The sequence below is a fragment of the Cyanistes caeruleus genome, chromosome 38, assembly GCF_971803275.1.
Source record: "Cyanistes caeruleus chromosome 38, bCyaCae1.hap1.1, whole genome shotgun sequence".
Lineage (NCBI taxonomy): Eukaryota > Metazoa > Chordata > Aves > Passeriformes > Paridae > Cyanistes > Cyanistes caeruleus.
The window spans coordinates 1,259,763-1,282,287 of NC_141739.1; the positions used below are offsets into that span (position 1 = coordinate 1,259,763).

A 22,525-nucleotide genomic window follows, 5' to 3' on the forward strand; every position below is an offset into this window, starting at 1 on the left:
GGGTGTTTTGGGGTGTTTTGGGATGGATTTGGGGTGGATTTGGGGTGTTTTGGGGTGTTTTGGGATGGGTTTGGGGTGTTTTGGGGTGTTTTGGGGAGGATTTAGGGTTGTTCCAGAGGGATTTTGAGGCGGTTCCGGGTAAATTTGGGAATTCTGCCAAGGATTTGGGTGTTTTGGGACAGATTTGGGGGGGATTTGGGGCAGATTTGGGGGGGATTTGGGGCAGATTTGGGGTGTTTTGGGTGTTTTGGGGGGGATTTAGGCTTGTTCCGGACGGATTTTGAGGCGGTTCCGGGTAAATTTGGGAATTCTGCCAAGGATTTTGGTGCTTTGGGGGGGATTTGGGGAGGATTTGGGTGTTTTGGGATGGATTTGGGGTGTTTTGGGGTGTTTTGGGGTGTTCTGGGGTGTTTTGGGATGGATTTGGGGTGTTTTGAGGTGTTTTGGGGGGGATTTAGGGTTGTTCCGGACAGATTTTGGGGCGGTTCCGGGTAAATTTGGGAATTCTGCCAAGGATTTGGGTGTTTTGGGGGGTTTTGGGGTGTTTTGGGGGGATTTGGGGTGTTTTGGGACGGATTTGGGGTGTTTTGGGGTGTTTTGGGGAGGATTTAGGGTTGTTCCAGAGGGATTTTGGGGCGGTTCCGGGTAAATTTGGGAATTCTGCCAAGGATTTGGGTGTTCTGGGGTGTTTTAGGGTGTTTTGGGGTGTTTTGGGGTGTTTTGGGGTGTTTTGGGTGTTTTGGGGTGTTTTGGGGAGGATTTAGGGTTGTTCTGGACTGATTTTGAGGCGGTTCCGGGTAAATTTGGGAATTCTGCCAAGGATTTGGGTGTTTTGGGGGGATTTGGGGGGGATTTTGGGGATTTGGGTGTTTTGGGGAGGATTTGGGTTGTTTTGAGGTGTTTTGGGGAGGATTTGGGGTTGTTCCAGATGGATTTTGGGGCGGTTCTGGGTAAATTTGGGAATTCTGCCAAGGATTTGGGTGTTTTGGGGGGGATTTGGGTGTTTTGGGGTGTTTTGGGATGGATTTTGGGGGATTTGGGGTGTTTTGGGATGGATTGGGGTGTTTGGGGTGTTTTGGGGTGTTTTGGGATGGATTTGGGGTGTTTTGGGGTGTTTTGGCGTGTTTTGGGATGGATTTGGGGTGTTTTGGGGTGTTTTGGGGTGTTTTTGGACGGATTTGGGTTGTTTTGAGGTGTTTTGGGGAGGATTTAGGCTTGTTCCAGACGGATTTTGGGGCGGTTCCGGGTAAATTTGGGAATTCTGCCAAGGATTCGGGTGTTTTGGGGTGTTTTAGGGTGTTTTGGGATGGATTTGGGGTGTTTTGGGATGGATTTGGGGGTGTTTTGGGGTGTTTTGGGGTGTTTTGGGGTGTTTTGGGGTGTTTTGGGATGGATTTGGGGTGTTTTGGGGTGTTTTGGGGGGGATTTGGGGTTGTTCCAGACGGATTTTGGGGCGGTTCCGGGTAAATTTGGGAATTCTGCCAAGGATTTGGGTGTTCTGGGGTGTTTTAGGGTGTTTTGGGGAGGATTTGGGGTGTTTTGGGGTGTTTTGGGATGGATTTGGGGTGTTTTGAGGTGTTTTGGGGAGGATTTAGGGTTGTTCCAGACGGATTTTGAGGCGGTTCCGGGTAAATTTGGGAATTCTGCCAAGGATTTTGGTGTTTTGGGGGGATTTGGGGGGGATTTTGGGGGTTTGGGTTGTTTTGGGATGGGTTTGGGGTGTTTTGGGGTGTTTTGGGGAGGATTTAGGGTTGTTCCAGACGGATTTTGAGGCGGTTCCGGGTAAATTTGGGAATTCTGCCAAGGATTTGGGTGTTTTGGGGTGTTTTAGGGTGTTTTGGGGTGTTTTGGGGGGGTTTGGGGGGGATTTGGGTGTTTTGGGATGGATTTGGGGGTGTTTTGGGGAGGATTTGGGGTGTTTTGGGGTGTTTTGGGGAGGATTTGGGGTGTTTTGGGATGGATTTGGGGGTGTTTTGGGGTGTTTTGGGGAGGATTTGGGGTGTTTTGAGGTGTTTTGGGGGGGATTTAGGGTTGTTCTGGACTGATTTTGAGGCGGTTCCGGGTAAATTTGGGAATTCTGCCAAGGATTTGGGTGCCAGAGGGGCGGGGCCGGCCCCGAATTCCCGGGAATTTCGCCAATTTTCCAGGCGGGGCCGAACCCCCCCGGGACCCCCCCCGGGCCCCTCCCCCCGCTTCCTCCCCCACCCCAAAATCGGCGGCGGCTGCCAAGGGAGGGGTGGGGGAGGGGCCGGGAGTGGGGGGAGGGGTGGGAAAAGGGGGAGGGGTGGGAAAAGGAGGGGGAGGGAAAGTTTTGGGATGGGGGTTGGGAATTAAATCGGGATTATTTGGGGATTTTGGGGTTTTTTGGGGGGGTTTTTGGGGGGGTTTTGGGGATTTTTTGGGGATTTTTTGGGAATTTTGGGATTTTTTGGGGATTTTTTTGGGATTTTTGGGGGATTATTTGGGGATTTTGGGGTTTTTTTGGGGGGTTTTCGGGGGGGTTTTGGGGATTTTTTGGGGAATTTTGGGATTTTTGGGGGCATTTTTGGGGGGGATTTTTTTTTGAATTTTTTGGGGATTTTTTGGGGATTTTTTTGGGATTTTTTTGGGGATTTTTTGGGGGATTATTTGGAATTTTGGGGTTTTTTGGGGGGGTTTTTGGGGGGGTTTTGGGGATTTTTTTGGGGAATTTTGGGATTTTTGGGGGGGGATTTTTTTGGGATTTTTTTGGGGATTTTTTGGGATTATTTAGGATTTGGGGTGGATTTTTGGGGGGGGGGATTTTTTGGGGATTATTTGGGGATTTTGGGGGGATTTTTTTGGGGATTTTTGGGGATTATTTAGGATTTTTTTGGGATTTTGGGGGGATTTTTTTGGGAATTTTTGGGGATTTTTTTGGGATTTTTTGGGATTTTTTTGGGATTTTTTGGGATTTTTTGGGGGATGTTTTGGGATTATTTAGGATTTGGGGTGGATTTTTGGGGGGGGATTTTTTGGGGATTATTTGGGGATTTTTGGGTGATTTGTTTTGGGATTTTTTGGGATTTTTGGGGGAATTTTTGGGGATTTTTTGGGATTTTTTGGGGATTTTTGGGGGATTTTTGGGGGGATATTTTGGGATTATTTGGGGATTTTGGGTGGATTTTTTGGGGGGGGATTTTTTTGGGATTATTTGGGGATTTTGGGGGGATTTTTTGGGAATTTTTGGGGGATTATTTAGGATTTTTGAGGGATTTTTTGGGATTTTTTGGGGGATGTTTTGGGATTATTTAGGACTTGGGGGGATTTTTGGGGGGATTATTTGAGGATTTTGGGTGGATTTTTGGGGGGGGATTTTTTTGGGATTTTTTGGGGGATTTTTTTGGGGATTTTTTGGGGGATTTTTTTGGGAATTTTTTGGGGATTTTTTTGGGATTTTTTTGGGAATTTTTTTGGGATTTTTTGGGGGATTTTTTGGGGATTTTGGGGATTTTTTGGGGGATTATTTGGGATTTTGGGGTTTTTTTGGGGGGTTTTTGGGGGGTTTTTGGGGATTTTTTTGGGAATTTGGGATTTTGGGGGGTTTTTTTGGGGGGGATTTTTTGGGAATTTTTTGGGGATTTTTTGGGGATTTTTTGGGGATTTTTTGGGGGATTTTTTTGGGGATTTTTTTTGGATTTTTTGGGATTATTTGGGGATTTTTGGGGATTTTTTAGGGGATTTTTTTGGGATTATTTAGGATTTTTGGGGGATTTTTTGGGGATTTTTTGGGGATTTTTGGGGATTTTTTGGGGATTTTTTTGGGATTTTTTTGGGACTTTTTTGGGATTTTTTGGGGGATGTTTTGGGATTTTTTGGGATTATTTAGGATTTTGGGTGGATTTTTTGGGGGGGATTTTTTGGGGATTATTTGGGGATTTTGGGGGGATTTTTTTGGGGATTTTTTGGGATTATTTAGGATTTTTTTGGATTTTGGGGGGATTTTTTTGGGAATTTTTGGGGATTTTTTTTTGATTTTTTTGGGATTTTTTGGGATTTTTTTGGGATTTTTTGGGATTTTTTGGGGGATGTTTTGGGATTTTTTGGGATTATTTAGGATTTTGGGTGGATTTTTTGGGGGGGATTTTTTGGGGATTATTTGGGGATTTTGGGTGGATTTTTGGGGGGATTTTTTGGGATTATTTAGGATTTTGGGGGGATTATTTGGGGATTTTGGGGGGATTTTCGGGGGGGGATTTTTTGGGGATTATTTGGGGATTTTTGGGGGATTTTTTGGGGGATTTTTTGGGATTATTTAGGATTTTTTGGGGATTTTTTTTGGATTTTCTTGGGATTTTTGGGGGATTTTTGGGGGATGTTTTGGGATTATTTAGGATTTTTGGGGGATTTTTGGGGGGGATTATTTGGGGATTTTTGGGGGATTTTTTGGGGAATTTTTTGGGATTATTTAGGATTTTTGGGGGATTTTTTGGGGGGGATTATTTGGGGATTTTGGGGGATTTTTTGGGGGGATTTTTGGGGCATTTTTTGGGGGGATTTTTTGGGATTTTTTGGGGATTTTCTTGGGATTTTTTGGGGGATGTTTTGGGATTATTTAGGATTTTGGGGGGATTTTTGGGGGGGATTATTTGGGGATTTTTGGGGGATTTTTGGGGGGATTTTTTGGGGATTATTTGGGGATTTTGGGGGATTTTTTGGGGATTTTTTGGGATTATTTAGGATTTTTTGGGGATTTTTTGGGGAATTTTTTGGGATTTTTTTGGGATTTTTTGGGATTTTTTGGGGGATGTTTTGGGATTATTTAGGATTTGGGGTGGATTTTTGGGGGGGATTTTTTGGGGATTATTTGGGGATTTTTGGGTGATTTGTTTTGGGATTTTTTGGGATTTTTTGGGGAATTTTTGGGGATTTTTTGGGGATTATTTGGGGATTTTTGGGGGATTTTTTGGGGAATTTTTTTGGGATTATTTAGGATTTTTGAGGGATTTTTTGGGATTTTTTGGGGGATGTTTTGGGATTATTTAGGATTTGGGGGGATTTTTGGGGGGATTATTTGAGGATTTTGGGTGGATTTTTTGGGGGGGATTTTTTGGGGATTATTTGGGGATTTTTTGGGAATTTTGGGGGATTTTTTTGGGATTTTTTGGGGGATGTTTTGGGATTTTTTGAGATTATTTAGGATTTTAGGGTGAATTTTTTGGGGGGGGATTTTTTGGGGATTATTTGGGGATTTTGGGGGGATTTTTTTTGGGATTTTTTGGGATTATTTAGGATTTTTTGGGGATTTTGGGGGGATTTTTTTTGGGATTTTTTGGGGATTTTTTGGGGATTATTTGGGGATTTTGGGGGATTTTTTTGGGGATTTTTTGGGATTATTTAGGATTTTTGGGGGATTTTTTTGGATTTTTTTGGGATTTTTTGGGGGATGTTTTGGGATTATTTAGGATTTTGGGTGGATTTTTTGGGGGGGGGATTATTTGGGGATTTTGGGGGATTTTTTTTGGGATTTTATGGGGTTTTTTTGGGGATTTTTTGGGGATTATTTGGGGATTTTTTTGGGATTTTGGGGGGATTTTTGGGGGATTTTTTGGGGGATGTTTTGGGATTTTTTTGAGATTATTTAGGATTTTAGGGTGAATTTTTGGGGGGAGATTTTTTGGGGATTATTTGGGGATTTTTTGGGATTTTTTGGGATTTTTTTTTGGAATTTTTGGGGATTTTGGGGGAATTTTTTTGGGATTTTTTTGGGATTTTTTGGGATTTTTTGGGGGATGTTTTGGGATTTTTTGGGATTATTTAGGATTTTTGGGGGATTTTTTGGGGATTTTTTTGGATTATTTAGGATTTTTGGGGGATTTTTTGGGGATTTTTTTTGGAATTTTTGGGGATTTTGGGGGAATTTTTTTGGGATTTTTTTGGGATTTTTTGGGGGGTTTTTTGGGATTTTTTTGGGATTTTTTGGGATTATTTAGGATTTTTGGGGGATTTTTTGGGGATTTTTTTGGGGATTTTTGGGGATTTGGGGAATTTTTTTTATTTCGGGGGGATATTTTGGAATTATTTGGGGATATTTTGGGATTATTTTGGATTATTTGGGATTTGGGGGGAGTTTTTGGGAATTTTTTTTGATTATTTGGGGATTATTTGGAATTTGGGGCTGGATTTAGGGTTTTCCACTGGAATTTGGGGCTGGATTTAGGATTTTCCACCGGGATTTTGGGCTGGATTTAGGGTTTTCCATTGGAATTTGGGGCTGGATTTAGGGTTTTCCATCATAATTTTGGGATCCAATCCCATTTTCCCTCAGCCCACGACTTCCTGGCCGTGCTGCGCCGGTTCTTGGGGTGGATTATTTGGGATTATTTGGGATTAATTTGGGATTAGAGCTGGATTTAGGGTTTTCCATTGGGATTTTGGGCTGGATTTAGGGTTTTCCATTGGAATTTTGGGCTGGATTTAGGGTTTTCCACTGGGATTTAGGGCTGGATTTAGGGTTTTCCATTGGAATTTTGGTCTGGATTTAGGGTTTTCCATTGGAATTTTGGGCTGGATTTAGGGTTTTCCATTGGAATTTTGGGATCCAATCCCATTTTTCCCTCAGCCCACGACTTCCCGGCCGTGCTGCGCTGGTTCTTGGGGTGGATTATTTGGGATTAATTTATGATTTGGGATTATTTGGGATTATTTGGGATTTAGGGCTGGATTTAGGGTTTTCCATTGGAATTTTGGGCTGGATTTAGGGTTTTCCACTGGGATTTTGGGATCCAATCCCATTTTCCCTCAGGCTACGACTTCCCGGCCGTGCTGCGCTGGTTCTAGGGGTGGATGATTTGGGATTATTTGGGATTATTTGGGATTATTTGGGATTATTTTGGGTTTTCCCCCGGGATTTTGGGATCTTTCCCCAGGCTACGACTTCCCGGCCGTGCTGCGCCCGTTCTTGGGGTGGATTATTTGGGATTATTTTGGAATTTGGGATTATTTGGGATTAATTTGGGATTATTTTGGGTTTTCCACCGGGATTTTGGGATCTTTCCCCAGGCTACGACTTCCCGGCCGTGCTGCGCTGGTTCTTGGGGTGGATGATTTGGGATTAATTTGGGATTAGGGCTGGATTTAGGGTTTTCCATTGGAATTTAGGGCTGGATTTAGGGTTTTCCATTGGAATTTGGGGCTGGATTTAGCGTTTTCCACTGGGATTTTGGGATCTTTCCCCAGGCTACGACTTCCCGGCCGTGCTGCGCTGGTTCTTGGGGTGGATTATTTGGGATTAATTTGGGATTAATTTGGGATTTAGGGTTTTCCATTGGAATTTTGGGATCCAATCCCATTTTTCCCTCAGCCCACGACTTCCCGGCCGTGCTGCGCTGGTTTTTACAACGGATTATTTGGGATTAATTTGGGATTTTGGGCTGGATTTAGGGTTTTCCATTGGAATTTGGGGCTGGATTTAGGGTTTTCCATTGGAATTTTGGGTTGGATTTAGGGTTTTCCATTGGAATTTGGGGCTGGATTTAGGGTTTTCCACCGGGATTTTGGGATCTTTCCCTCAACCCACGACTTCCCGGCCGTGCTGCGCCGGTTCTTGGGGTGGATTATTTGGGATTAATTTGGGATTTTGGATTATTTGGAATTATTTGGGATTATTTGGGATTAATTTGGGATTATTTATTGGAATTTTGGGATCTTTCCCCAGGCTACGACTTCCCGGCCGTGCTGTGCCGGTTCTTGGGGTGGATTATTTGGGATTAATTTGGGATTTTGGATTATTTGGGATTATTTTGGGATTATTTTGGGATTATTTTGGGATTTTGGGCTGGATTTAGGTTTTTCCACCATAATTTTGGGATCCAATCCCATTTTCCCTCAGCCCACGACTTCCCGGCCGTGCTGCGCCGGTTCTTGGGGTGGATTATTTGGGATTATTTTGGAATTTGGGATTATTTGGGATTATTTGGGTTTTCCATTGGAATTTTGGGATCTTTCCCCAGGCTACGACTTCCCGGCCGTGCTGCGCCGGTTCTTGGGGTGCATTATTTGGGATTAATTTATGATTTGGGATTATTTGGGATTATTTGGGATTTGGGCTGGATTTAGGGTTTTCCACCGGGATTTTGGGCTGGATTTAGCGTTTTCCACCGGGATTTTGGGATCTTTCCCCAGGCTACGACTTCCCGGCCGTGCTGCGCTGGTTCTTGGGGTGGATTATTTGGGATTATTTGGGATTATTTGGGATTAATTTGGGATTATTTTGGGTTTTCCACCGGGATTTTGGGATCTTTCCCCAGGCTACGACTTCCCGGCCGTGCTGCGCTGGTTCGCCGAGCGCTCGGACCTGGTGATCCTCCTCCTGGACGCCGAGCACCTGGAGATCTCTGCCGAGCTGTCGGCGGCGCTGGCGGCGCTGCGGGGCCACGAGGAGAAGCTGCGGCTGGTGCTGAACAAGGCGGACGCGGTGGCGCCGCAGCGGCTGCTGCGCGTCTACGGGGCGCTGATGTGGGGCCTGGGCCGCGCCCTGGGCGCCCCCGAGGTGCTGCGGGTGTTCCTGGGCTCCCTCTGGGCGCGGCCGCTGCGCCACGCCGAGCACCGGCGCCTCTTCCAGCGCGAGGAGAGGGATCTGTTCCGGGAGATCCGGGCGCTGCCGCGCCACGCCGCCACGCGCAAGGTCAACGAGCTGGTGAAGAGGGCGCGGCTCGTCAAGGTGAGAGGAGATCCACTGGGGGGATCCACTGGGGGGATCCACTGGGGGGATCCACTGGGGATCAGTCTACTGGGGATCGATCGACTGGGGGATCCGCTGGGGGGATCCACTGGGTTGGGAATGGCTTGGAGATCCCCAAGGTCAACGAGCTGGTGAAGAGGGCGAGGCTCGTCAAGGTGAGGGGGAGATCCACTGGGGGGATCCACTGGGGGGATCCACTGGGGGGATCCACTGGGGGGATCCACTGGGGATCGATCCACTGGGGGATCTCTCTCCTGGGGCTGGAGATCCCCAAGGTCAACGAGCTGGTGAAGAGGGCGCGGCTCGTCAAGGTGAGAGGGGGATCCACTGGGGGGATCCACTGGGTTGGGAATGGGTTGGAGATCCCCAAGGTCAACGAGCTGGTGAAGAGGGTGCGGCTCGTCAAGGTGAGGGGGAGAGAGGGATCCACTGGGGGGATCCACTGGGGGGATCGATCGACTGGGGGATCTCTCTCCTGGGGCTGGAGATCCCCAAGGTCAACGAGCTGGTGAAGAGGGCGCGGCTCGTCAAGGTGAGGGGGGATCGACTGGGGGGATCCACTGGGGGGATCCACTGGGGGATCCACTGGGGATCAGTCTACTGGGGCTGGAGATCCCCAAGGTCAACGAGCTGGTGAAGAGGGCGCGGCTCGTCAAGGTGAGGGGGGGAGAGGGATCCTCTGGGGGGATCCACTGGGGGGATCCACTGGGGGGATCCACTGGGGGGATCCACTGGGGATCAATCGACTGGGGGATCCACTGGGGGGATCGATCGACTGGGGGATCTCTCTGCTGGGGCTGGAGATCCCCAAGGTCAACGAGCTGGTGAAGAGGGCGCGGCTCGTCAAGGTGAGGGGGGGAGGGATCCACTGGAGATCGATCGACTGGGGGGATCCACTGGGGGGATCCACTGGGGATCAATCGACTGGGGGATCTATCTCTTGGGACTGGAGATCCCCAAGGTCAACGAGCTGGTGAAGAGGGCGCGGCTCGTCAAGGTGAGAGGGGGAGAGGGATCCACCGGGGGATCCACTGAGGGGATCGATCGACTGGGGATCGATCCACTGGGGGATCTGCTGGGGGGATCCACTGGGGATCTATCTCTTGGGGGATCTCTCTCCTGGGGCTGGAGATCCCCAAGGTCAACGAGCTGGTGAAGAGGGCGAGGCTCGTCAAGGTGAGGGGGAGATCGATCAACTGGGGGGATCCACTGGGGGGGATCCACTGGGGGGGTCGATCTACTGGGGGGATCCACTGGGGATCAATCGACTGGGGGATCTATCTCTTGGGATTGGAGATCCCCAAGGTCAACGAGCTGGTGAAGAGGGCGCGGCTCGTCAAGGTGAGGGGGGGAGGGATCCACTGGGGGGATCCACTGGGGGGATCGACTGGGTTGGGAATGGGTTGGAGATCCCCAAGGTCAACGAGCTGGTGAAGAGGGCGCGGCTCGTCAAGGTGAGAGGAGATCCACTGGGGGGATCCACTGGGGGGATCCACTGGGGGATCCACTGGGGATCAGTCTACTGGGGCTGGAGATCCCCAAGGTCAACGAGCTGGTGAAGAGGGCGCGGCTCGTCAAGGTGAGAGGGGAGGGATCCACTGGGGGGATCCACTGGGGGGATCCACTGGGGGATCCACTGGGTTGGGAATGGGTTGGAGATCCCCAAGGTCAATGAGCTGGTGAAGAGGGCGCGGCTCGTCAAGGTGAGGGGGAGGGGGATCGACTGGGGGGATCGACTGGGGATCGATCGACGGGGGGATCCACTGGGGGATCAATCGACTGGGGGATCTCTCTCCTGGGATTGGAGCTCCCCAAGGTCAACGAGCTGGTGAAGAGGGCGAGGCTCGTCAAGGTGAGAGGGGAGGGATCCACTGGAGATCGAACGACTGGGGGGATCCACTGGGGGGATCCACTGGGGGGATCCACTGGGGATCGATCCACTGGGGGGATCCACTGGGTTGGGAATGGATTGGAGATCCCCAAGGTCAACGAGCTGGTGAAGAGGGCGCGGCTCGTCAAGGTGAGGGGGGGGATCCACTGGGGGGATCCACTGGGGGGATCCATTGGGGGGATCCACTGGGGGATCGACTGGGGATCTCCTGGGGGATCTCTCTTCTGGGGCTGGAGATCCCCAAGGTCAACGAGCTGGTGAAGAGGGCGCGGCTCGTCAAGGTGAGGGGGGGTGGGATCCACTGGGGGGATCCACTGGGGGGGATCCACTGGGGGGATCCACTGGGGATCGATCTCTCTCCTGGGATTGGAGATCCCCAAGGTCAACGAGCTGGTGAAGAGGGCGCGGCTCGTCAAGGTGAGAGGGGGAGGGATCCACTGGGGGGATCCACTGGGGGATCCACTGGGGGGATCCACTGGGGGATCTCTCTGACCAGGGGGATATCTCTCTCCGGTGGGATCTCTCTCCTGGGGGATCTCCTGGGGTTGGGAATGGATTGGCGATTCCCCCCGGGGTTTGGGGGATCTCCAGGGATCCCCAGGGATCTCCAGGGATCTCCAGGGATCTCCAGGGAATCCCAAGGTTCTTTGGGGATCCCCAGGGACTGAAGCGATTCCAGGGTTCACTGAACCTCCCCCTGATCCCTCCAGGATCCCCTGGGGATCCCGGGATCCCCTGGAGCTCCTGCGGGGATCCCTGGAGATCCCACGGGGGGGACCCTTCAGAGCCTCCCCGAGACCGTGGGATCTCCCTGGGGGGATCCAGGGGGGTCTTTGTGATCCCCGGAGGGATCCGGCGGGATCCGGTCGATCCCACGGCCGTCCCCGGGCAGGTGCACGGGGGATCTCCCGGGGTTTGGGATCCCTGGGGGGATCCCGGGGGATCCAGTGGATCCCACGGCCGTCCCCGGGCAGGTGCACGCGGGATGTCCTGGGGTTTGGGATCTTTGGGGGATCCCCACAGGGATCCGGCGGGATCCGGTCGATCCCACGGCCGCCCCCGGGCAGGTGCATGCGGGATCTCCCTGGGGTTTGGGATCTTTGGGGGATCCCTGGGGGGGATCCGGTGGATCCCACGGCCGTCCCCGGGCAGGTGCACGCGCTGATCCTGTCGCGGCTGCAGCGGGAGCTGCCGGCGCTGCCGGGGTTGGGATCTTTGGGGGATCCCAGTGGATCCGGTGGATCCAGTGGATCCCACGGCCGTCCCCGGGCAGGTGCACGCGCTGATCCTGTCGCGGCTGCAGCGGGAGCTGCCGGCGCTGCTCGGGAGCCGCGGCCGCCGCAAGCGCCTGATCCAGCGGCTGCCGGAGCTGCTGGCCCAGATCCAGAGCGAGCAGCAGATCCCGGCCGGGGAGATCCCCGACTGCGCCCGGCTGCAGGTGACGGGGATCGGGGGGAGCCGGGGGGGAATCCGGGGGGATCTGGGGGATCTGGAGGGATCCAGGGGGATCTGGGGGGGGATCTGGAGGGATCCAAGGGGATCTGGGGGGGTCCGGGGGGGTTTGGGGGGGATCTGGGGAATCCTGGGGGGGGGGATCTGGGGGGATTTGGGGGGTCTGGAGGGATCCAGGGGGATCTGGGGGGCATCTGGGGGGGGCTGGGAGGGATCTGGGGGGGGTTTTATGGGGATCCGGGGGGATCTGGGGAATCCTGGGGGGAGATCCAGGGGGATTTGGGCGATCTGGAGGGATCCAGGGGGATCTGGGGGGGGATCTGCGGGGATTTGGGGGGTCTGGAGGGATCTGGGGGGGATCTGGGTGGGTTTGGAGGGATCCAAGGGGATCTGGGGGGGGGATCTGGGGGGATCCAGGGGGATCTGGGGGGATCCGGGGGGGTTTGGGGGGGATCTGGGGAATCCTGGGGGGTGGGATCTGGGGGGATCCGGGGGGTCTGGAGGGATCCAGGGGGATCTGGGGGGATCCAGGGGGGATCCGGGGGGGTTTTATGGGGATTTGGGGGGGATCTGGGGAATCCTGGGGGGAGATCCAGGGGGATTTGGGGGATCTGGAGGGATCCAAAGGGATCCGGGGGGGATCTGGGTGGGTTTGGGGGGATCCAGGGGGATCTGGGGGGGATCTGGGGGGGGATTTGGGGGGATCCAGGGGGATCTGGGGGGGATCTGGGGGGGGATTTGGGGGGATCCAGGGGGCTTTGGGGGGATGGGGGGGGGGTTGGTGCTCTGAGGGGGTTTTGGGGGATCTGAGGGGGTTTTGGGGGATCTGAGGGGGTTTTTGGGGGGATCTGAGGGGGTTTTTGAGGATCTGAGAGGGTTTTTGGGGATCTGAGGGGGTTTTTGGGGGGATCTGAGGGGGTTTTTGGGGGGATCTGAGGGGTTTTTTGGGGGGATCTGAGGGGTTTTTTTGAGGATCTGAGGGGGTTTTTGGGGCGTTTCCTCGCCTGTTTTCAATCTACCAACCCCCTCTGTGACTCCTCACCCCCCCCTCTCCACCCCACCCCACCCATCCCCACCTCCCCTGCTTTTTCCATTCCCCCCACACCCCCCAGGAGCAGCTCCTGGCCCGGGACCTCTCCAAACTGCCCGGCCCCAACCGGCGCCTGCTGGAGAGGCTGGACGAGCTCCTCACCCGCGACCTCCCCTCCCTCACCCCTCTGCTGACCCCCACCACGCCCGGCGCCCGCGGCGGCGCCCTGGACGCGCCCCCGGCGCCCTTCACCGACTCCGACGACTCCGACAACGACGACGACGACGACGACGACGACGAGTGGGTGGTGATGAAGGACAAAGCCAAATACGACGAGATTTTCTACGGGCTGGCGCCCAACGGGGGGAAGCTGAGCGGGCGCAGGGCCAAGGGCTGGATGGTGAGCAGCAAACTGCCCAGCTCGGTGCTGGGAAGGATCTGGAAGCTCAGCGACGTGGACAGGGATGGGATGCTGGACCACGAGGAGTTCGCCTTGGCCGGGCACCTGATCGGGGTCAAGCTGGAGGGACGGGGGCTGCCGGAGGATTTGCCGCCGCGCTTGGTGCCGCCGTCCAAGAGGAGGCCAAAGGGCTCGGCCGAGTGAGAGGGGGAAAAAAGGAAAGGGCTGTTGTTGGGGGTGAAAATCCGGCAATAAAACCGGGAATGGAATCCAAAATCCCAGCCCCAAAACTGGGAATGGAATCCAAAAAACTCAGCCCCAAAACCGGGAATGGAATCAAAAAACTCAGCCCCAAAACCAGGCAAGAAATCGCCGTCATCCATCCCAAAACCAGGCACGAAATTCCCATTATTCACCCCAAAACCAGGCGTGAAATCCAAAAACTCAGCCCCAAAACTGGGCATGGAATCCAAAAACTCAGCCCCAAAAACAGGAATGAAATCCCATCATCCACCCCAAAAACCCAGCAACAAAACCAGGAATGAAATCCCATCATCCACCCCAAAAAAACACGAAATCCCCGTTCTTCACCCCAAAAACCCAGCAATAAACCCAGGCATGAAACAAAAACCCCCAACCCCAAATCGGTCAGGAAATCCCCGTTCTTCACCCCAAACCCCAGCCCCAAATCGGTCAGGAAATCCCCGTTCTTCACCCCAAACCCCAGCCCCAAATCGGTCAGGAAATCCCCGTTCTTCACCCCAAAACCCAGCCCCAAATCGGTCAGGAAATCCCCGTTCTTCACCCCAAACCCCAGCCCCAAATCGGACAGGAAGCCCAAGATGCAGCCCCAGCAGCGGGCGAGCAGCAAACTGCCCAGCTCGGTGCTGGGAAGGATCTGGAAGCTCAGCGACGTGGACAGGGATGGGATGCTGGACCACGAGGAGTTCGCCTTGGCCGGGCACCTGATCGGGGTCAAGCTGGAGGGACGGGGGCTGCCGGAGGATTTGCCGCCGCGCTTGGTGCCGCCGTCCAAGAGGAGGCCAAAGGGCTCGGCCGAGTGAGAGGGGGGAAAAAGGAAAGGGCTGTTGTTGGGGGTGAAAATCCGGCAATAAAACCGGGAATGGAATCAAAAAAACCGGCCCCAAAACCGGGAATGGAATCCAAAAACTCAGCCCCAAAACCGGGAATGGAATCCAAAAACTCAGCCCCAAAACTGGGCATGGAATCAAAAAACTCAGCCCCAAAACCAGGCAAGAAATCGCCGTCATCCATCCCAAAACCAGGCACGAAATTCCCATTATTCACCCCAAAACCCGGCGTGAAATCCAAAAACTCAGCCCCAAAACTGGGCATGGAATCCAAAAACTCAGCCCCAAAACCGGGCATGGAATCCAAAATCTCAGCCCCAAAACCGGGAATGGAATCCAAAAACTCAGCCCCAAAAGTGGTCAGGAAATCCCCGTTATTCAACCCAAAACCCAGCAACAAAACCAGGAATGAAATCCCATCATCCACCCCAAAAAACCACGAAATCCCCGTTCTTCACCCCAAACCCCAGCCCCAAATCGGTCAGGAAATCCCCGTTCTTCACCCCAAACCCCAGCCCCAAATCGGTCAGGAAATCCCCGTTCTTCACCCCAAACCCCAGCCCCAAATCGGTCAGGAAATCCCCGTTCTTCACCCCAAACCCCAGCCCCAAATCGGTCAGGAAATCCCCGTTCTTCACCCCAAACCCCAGCCCCAAATCGGTCAGGAAATCCCCGTTCTTCACCCCAAAAAACAGCCCCAAATCGGTCAGGAAATCCCCGTTCTTCACCCCAAACCCCAGCCCCAAATCGGTCAGGAAATCCCCGTTCTTCACCCCAAACCCCAGCCCCAAATCGGTCAGGAAATCCCCGTTCTTCACCCCAAACCCCAGCCCCAAATCGGTCAGGAAATCCCCGTTCTTCACCCCAAACCCCAGCCCCAAATCGGTCAGGAAATCCCCGTTCTTCACCCCAAACCCCAGCCCCAAATCGGTCAGGAAATCCCCGTTCTTCACCCCAAACCCCAGCCCCAAATCAGTCAGGAAATCCCCGTTCTTCACCCCAAACCCCAGCCCCAAATCGGTCAGGAAGCCCAAGATGCAGCCCCAGCAGCGGGTGAGCAGCAAACTGCCCAGCTCGGTGCTGGGAAGGATCTGGAAGCTCAGCGACGTGGACAGGGATGGGATGCTGGACCACGAGGAGTTCGCCTTGGCCGGGCACCTGATCGGGGTCAAGCTGGAGGGACGGGGGCTGCCGGAGGATTTGCCGCCGCGCTTGGTGCCGCCGTCCAAGAGGAGGCCAAAGGGCTCGGCCGAGTGAGAGGGGGAAAAAAGGAAAGGGCTGTTGTTGGGGGTGAAAATCCGGCAATAAAACCGGGAATGGAATCAAAAAACCCAGCCCCAAAACCGGGCATGGAATCCAAAATCCCAGCCCCAAAACCAGGCAAGAAATCGCCGTCATCCACCCCAAAACCAGGCACGAAATTCCCATTATTCACCCCAAAACCAGGAGTGAAATCAAAAATCTCAGCCCCAAAACTGGGCTTGAAATCCAAAAACCCAGCCCCAAAAACAGGCACAAAATCCCATCATCCACCCCAAAAAACCACGAAATCCCCGTTATTCACCCCAAAAACCCAGCCCCAAAAAGCCACGAAATCCCCGTTATTCACCCCAAAAATCCAGCAATATTGGTGCCGCCGTCCAAGAGGAGGCCAAAGGGCTCGGCCGAGTGAGAGGGGGAAAAAAGGAAAGGGCTGTTGTTGGGGGTGAAAATCCGGCAATAAAACCGGGAATGGAATCAAAAAATTCAGCCCCAAAACCGGGAATGGAATCCAAAAACTCAGCCCCAAAACCGGGAATGGAATCCAAAAATTCAGCCCCAAAACCGGGAATGGAATCCAAAAACTCAGCCCCAAAACCGGGAATGGAATCCAAAATCCCAGCCCCAAAACCGGGAATGGAATCCAAAAACTCAGCCCCAAAACCAGGCAAGAAATCGCCGTCATCCATCCCAAAACCAGGCACGAAATTCCCATTATTCACCCCGAAACCAGGCGTGAAATCCAAAATCCCAGCCCCAAAACTGGGCGTGAAATCCAAAAACTCAGCCCCAAAACCGGGCATGGAATCCAAAAACTCAGCCCCAAAACTGGGCTTGAAACCCAAAAACTCAGCCCCAAAACCGGGAATGGAATCCAAAAACTCAGCCCCAAAACCAGGCAAGAAATCGCCGTCATACACCCCAAAACCAGGCACGAAATTCCCATTATTCACCCCAAAACCAGGCGTGAAATCCAAAATCCCAGCCCCAAAACTGGGCATGAAATCCAAAAACTCAGCCCCAAAATTGGGCATGAAATCCAAAAACTCAGCCCCAAAAACAGGCACGAAATCCCATCATCCACCCCAAAAACCCAGCAGCAAAACCAGGAATGAAATCCCATCATCCACCCCAAAAAACCACGAAATCCCCGTTCTTCACCCCAAAAAACAGCCCCAAATCAGTCAGGAAATCCCCGTTCTTCACCCCAAACCCCAGCCCCAAATCGGTCAGGAAATCCCCGTTCTTCACCCCAAACCCCAGCCCCAAATCAGTCAGGAAATCCCCGTTCTTCACCCCAAAAAACAGCCCCAAATCAGTCAGGAAATCCCCGTTCTTCACCCCAAACCCCAGCCCCAAATCGGTCAGGAAGCCCAAGATGCAGCCCCAGCAGCGGGCGAGCAGCAAACTGCCCAGCTCGGTGCTGGGAAGGATCTGGAAGCTCAGCGACGTGGACAGGGATGGGATGCTGGACCACGAGGAGTTCGCCTTGGCCGGGCACCTGATCGGGGTCAAGCTGGAGGGACGGGGGCTGCCGGAGGATTTGCCGCCGCGCTTGGTGCCGCCGTCCAAGAGGAGGCCAAAGGGCTCGGCCGAGTGAGAGGGGGGAAAAAAGGAAAGGGCTGTTGTTGGGGGTGAAAATCCGGCAATAAAACCGGGAATGGAATCCAAAAACTCAGCCCCAAAACTGGGCAAGAAATCGCCGTCATCCATCCCAAAACCAGGCACGAAATTCCCATTATTCACCCCAAAACCAGGCTTGAAATCCAAAAACTCAGCCCCAAAACCGGGCATGGAATCCAAAAACTCAGCCCCAAAACTGGGAATGGAATCAAAAAACTCAGCCCCAAAACCGGGCATGGAATCCAAAAACTCAGCCCCAAAACCGGGAATGGAATCCAAAAACTCAGCCCCAAAACCGGGAATGGAATCAAAAAACTCAGCCCCAAAACCGGGAATGGAATCCAAAAACTCAGCCCCAAAACCGGGAATGAAATCCAAAAACTCAGCCCCAAAACCGGGAATGGAATCAAAAAACTCAGCCCCAAAACCGGGAATGGAATCCAAAAACTCAGCCCCAAAACCGGGAATGGAATCCAAAAACTCAGCCCCAAAACCAGGCAAGAAATCGCCGTCATCCACCCCAAAACCAGGCACGAAATTCCCATTATTCACCCCAAAACCAGGCACGAAATTCCCATTATTCACCCCGAAACCAGGCGTGAAATCCAAAAACTCAGCCCCAAAACTGGGCGTGAAATCCAAAAACTCAGCCCCAAAACTGGGCATGGAATCCAAAAACTCAGCCCCAAAAACAGGAATGAAATCCCATCATCCACCCCAAAAAAACACGAAATCCCCGTTATTCACCCCAAAAACCCAGCAATAAAAACAAGCATGAAATAAAAATTCACAGCCCCAAAACCAGGCATGAAATCCCCGTTATTCACCCCAAAAACCCAGCCCCAAAAAAACACCAAATCCCCGTTATTCACCCCAAAAACCCAGCAATATTGGTGCCGCCGTCCAAGAGGAGGCCAAAGGGCTCGGCCGAGTGAGAGGGGGAAAAAGGAAAGGGCTGTTGTTGGGGGTGAAAATCCGGCAATAAAACCGGGAATGGAATCCAAAATCCCAGCCCCAAAACTGGGCTTGAAATCCCCTTTTTTCAACCCAAAAACTCAGCCCCAAAACCAGGCAAGAAATCGCCGTCATCCACCCCAAAACCAGGCACGAAATTCCCATTATTCACCCCAAAACCAGGCTTGAAATCCAAAAACTCAGCCCCAAAACTGGGCTTGAAATCCCCTTTTTTCAACCCAAAAACTCAGCCCCAAAAAACCACGAAATCCCTGTTATTCACCCCAAAAAACAGCCCCAAAAAGCCACAAAATCCCCGTTATTCACCCCAAAAACCCAGCCCCAAAACCAGGCACAAAAACCCATCATCCACCCCAAAAACCACGAAATCCCCGTAATTCAACCCAAAAAACAGCCCCAAAACCAGACACAAAATCCCATCATCCACCCCAAAAAACCACCAAATCCCCGTTATTCACCCCAAAAACCCAGCAATAAAAACAAGCATGAAATAAAAATTCACAGCCCCAAAACCAGGCAGGAAATCCCCGTAATTCACCCCAAAAACCCAGCCCCAAAAAGCCACGAAATCCCCGTTATTCATCCCAAAACCCAGACCCAAAAAGCCACAAAATCCCTGTTATTCACCCCAAAAACCCAGCCCCAAAAAGCCACGAAATCCCCGTTATTCACCCCAAAAATCCAGACCCCAAAAAACACAAAATCCCCGTTATTCACCCCAAAAATCCAGACCCCAAAAAACACCAAATCCCCGTTATTCACCCCAAAAACCCAGCCCCAAAAACCCACCAAATCCCCGTTATTCACCCCAAAAACCCAGCAATATTGGTGCCGCCGTCCAAGAGGAGGCCAAAGGGCTCGGCCGAGTGAGAGGGGGAAAAAAGGAAAGGGCTGTTGTTGGGGGTGAAAATCCGGCAATAAAACCGGGAATGGAATCCAAAAACTCAGCCCCAAAACCGGGAATGGAATCCAAAATCCCAGCCCCAAAACCGGGAATGGAATCCAAAAACTCAGCCCCAAAACCGGGAATGGAATCCAAAAACTCAGCCCCAAAACCGGGAATGGAATCAAAAAACTCAGCCCCAAAACCAGGCAAGAAATCGCCGTCATCCACCCCAAAACCAGGCACGAAATTCCCATTATTCACCCCAAAACCAGGCTTGAAATCCAAAAACTCAGCTCCAAAACCGGGAATGGAATCCAAAATCCCAGCCCCAAAACATGGCTTGAAATCCCCTTTTTTCAACCCAAAAACTCAGCCCCAAAAAGCCACGAAATCCCTGTTATTCACCCCAAAAAACAGCCCCAAAAAGCCACAAAATCCCCGTTATTCAACCCAAAACCCAGCCCCAAAAAACCACAAAATCCCCGTTATTCAACCCAATACTCAGCCCCAAAAAACCACAAAATCCCCATCATCCGCCCCAAAAACCCAGCCCAAAAACCAGGCACAAAAACCCATCATCCACCCCAAAAAAACACAAAATCCCCGTTATTCACCCCAAAAAACAGCCCCAAAACCAGGCAGGAAATCCAAAAACTCCGCCCCAAAAACCAATGAAATCCCCGTTATTCACCCCAAAAAACAGCCCCAAAAAGCCACAAAATCCCCGTTATTCACCCCAAAAACCCCAAAATCCTCATTATTCACCCCAAAAACCCCAAAATCCCCGTTTTTCACCCCAAAAACCCCAAAATCCCCGTTTTTCACCCCAAAAACCCCAAAATCCCCGTTTTTCACCCCAAAAAACCCCAAAATCCCCGTTTTTCATCCCAAAAATGCACAAAATCCCCATTATTCACCCCAAAAACCCCAAAATCCCCATTATTCACCCCAAAAACCCCAAAATCCCCATTATTCACCCCAAAAAACCCCAAAATCCCCATTATTCACCCCAAAAACCCCAAAATCCCCATTTTTCACGCCAAAAATGCACAAAATCCCCATTATTCACCCCAAAAACCCCAAAATCCCCGTTATTCAACCCAAAAAACCCCAAAATCCCCATTTTTCACCCCAAAAAACACAAAATCCCCATTATTCACCCCAAAAACCCCAAAATCCCCGTTATTCACCCCAAAAACCCCAAAATCCCCGTTATTCAACCCAAAAAACCCCAAAATCCCCATTTTTCACCCCAAAAAACCCCAAAATCCCCGTTATTCACCCCAAAAACCCCAAAATCCCCATTATTCACCCCAAAAACCCCAAAATCCCCGTTTTTCACCCCAAAATCCCAGCCCCAACCCCGGCAGTCCCGGGCTCCTCCGGACGAACCCAAAATCGCCCGAATTTGCCCCAAAATTGCTCCCCTGGAGAAGCAAAACCCCCCAAAAAAACCGGGGACGCCCCAAAAACGGCGGAGCCGGGGGGGAGGGGCCGCCCCCAACTCGGATTTGGGGGAAATTTGGGGAATTTGGGGAAATTTGGGGAAAATTTGGGGGATTTGGGGGAAATTTGGGGAGAATTTGGGGGAAATTTGGGGAAAATTTGGGGAAAATTTGGGGGATTTGGGGAAATTTGGGGAAATTTGGGGAAATTTGGGGAAAATTTGGGGAAAATTTGGGGAAAATTTGGGGGATTTGGGGAAAATTGGGGGATTTGGGGGAAATTTGGGGGGATTTGGGGGGAACATTTGGGGGATTTGGGGGGATTTTGGGAACATTTGGGGGAAATTTGGGGATTTGGGGGAAATTTGGGGGAAATTTGGGGGATTTGGGGGAAATTTGGGGGATTTGGGGGAATTTGGGGGAAATTTGGGGGAAATTTGGGGAAATTTGGGGAAATTTGGGGGGATTTTGGGAAAATTGGGGGAAAATTTGGGAAAAATTTGGGGAAATTTGGGGGAAATTTGGGGGATTTGGGGGGATTTTGGGAACATTTGGGGGGATTTGGGGATTTGGGGGGATTTGGGGATTTGGGGGGATTTGGGGGAAATTTGGGGGAAATTTGGGGGAAATTTGGGGAGAATTTGGGGGAAATTTGGGGAGAATTTGGGGGAAATTTGGGGGATTTTGGGAACATTTGGGGGAAATTTGGGGAATTTGGGGGAAATTTGGGGGAAATTTGGGGGATTTGGGGGAAATTTGGGGGATTTGGGGGAAATTTGGGGAGAATTTGGGGGAAATTTTGGGGAAAATTTGGGAGAAATTTGGGGGAAATTTGGGGGGATTTTGGGGATATTTGGGGAAAATTTGGGGAAAATTTGGGGGAGATTTTGGGAAAAATTTGGGGGAAATTGGGGAAATTTGGGGAGATTTTGGGGGAAATTTGGGGGAAATTTGGGGAAAATTTGGGGGAAATTTGGGGGAAATTTGGGGGAAATTTGGGGGATTTGGGAATAATTTGGGGGATTTGGGGGGAATTTGGGGGATTTGGGGGAAATTTGGGGGAAATTTGGGGGAAATTGGGGGGAAAATTGGGGGATTTGGGGGGATTTGGGGAGATTTTGGGAACATTTGGGGGGATTTGGGGAGATTTTGGGAACATTTGGGGGGATTTGGGGAGATTTGGGGGGATTTTGGGGGGATTTGGGGAACATTTGGGGGATTTGGGAAATATTTTGGGATTTGGGGGGATTTGGGGGGATTTGGGGGGGATTTGGGGAACATTTGGGGGGATTTGGGGAGATTTTGGGAATATTTGGGGGATTTGGGGGAGATTTTGGGGGATTTGGGGGAGATTTTGGGGAACATTTGGGGAACATTTGGGGGAACATCTGGGGGATTTGGGAAATATTTTGGGATTTTGGGGGGATTTTGGGGGGATTTTGCGAATATTTGGGGGGATTTGGGGGGATTTGGGGAATATTTGGGGGGATTTGGGGAATTTTGGGAATATTTGGGGGGACTTTTGGGAGTATTTGGGGAACATTTGGGGGGATTTTGGGAACATTTGGGGGGATTTTGGGAAAATCTGAGGGGATTTGGGGAATATCTGGGGGGGATTTTGGGGGATTTGGGGAACATTTTGGGATTTTGGGGGGATTTTTGGGGATTTGAGGAACATTTGGGGGATTTGGGGAAAATCTGAGGGGATTTTGGGAACATTTGGGGAACATTTGGGGGGAACATTTTGTGGCGTTTTGGGGAACATCTGAGG

The 22,525-nt window shown here is 51.6% G+C and overlaps 1 protein-coding gene across 3 annotated transcripts in view; it reads left to right on the plus strand.

Annotated features, from left to right (window-relative positions):
- The window catches only part of LOC147647417 (EH domain-containing protein 2-like), a 24,990-nt gene extending 11,240 nt beyond the window's left edge, over nucleotides 1–13,750 (plus strand). For all 3 annotated transcript variants that reach the window (XM_086872064.1, XM_086872062.1, XM_086872063.1), the window contains 3 exons: nucleotides 8,268–8,680; nucleotides 11,866–12,030; nucleotides 13,157–13,750. In XM_086872064.1, the coding sequence (XP_086728190.1) occupies nucleotides 8,268–8,680; nucleotides 11,866–12,030; nucleotides 13,157–13,678 (1,100 nt within the window). In that variant the 3' untranslated portion in view covers nucleotides 13,679–13,750. The remainder of the gene's footprint in view (nucleotides 1–8,267; nucleotides 8,681–11,865; nucleotides 12,031–13,156) is intronic.
- The last annotated feature ends 8,775 nt before the right edge of the window (nucleotides 13,751–22,525 follow it).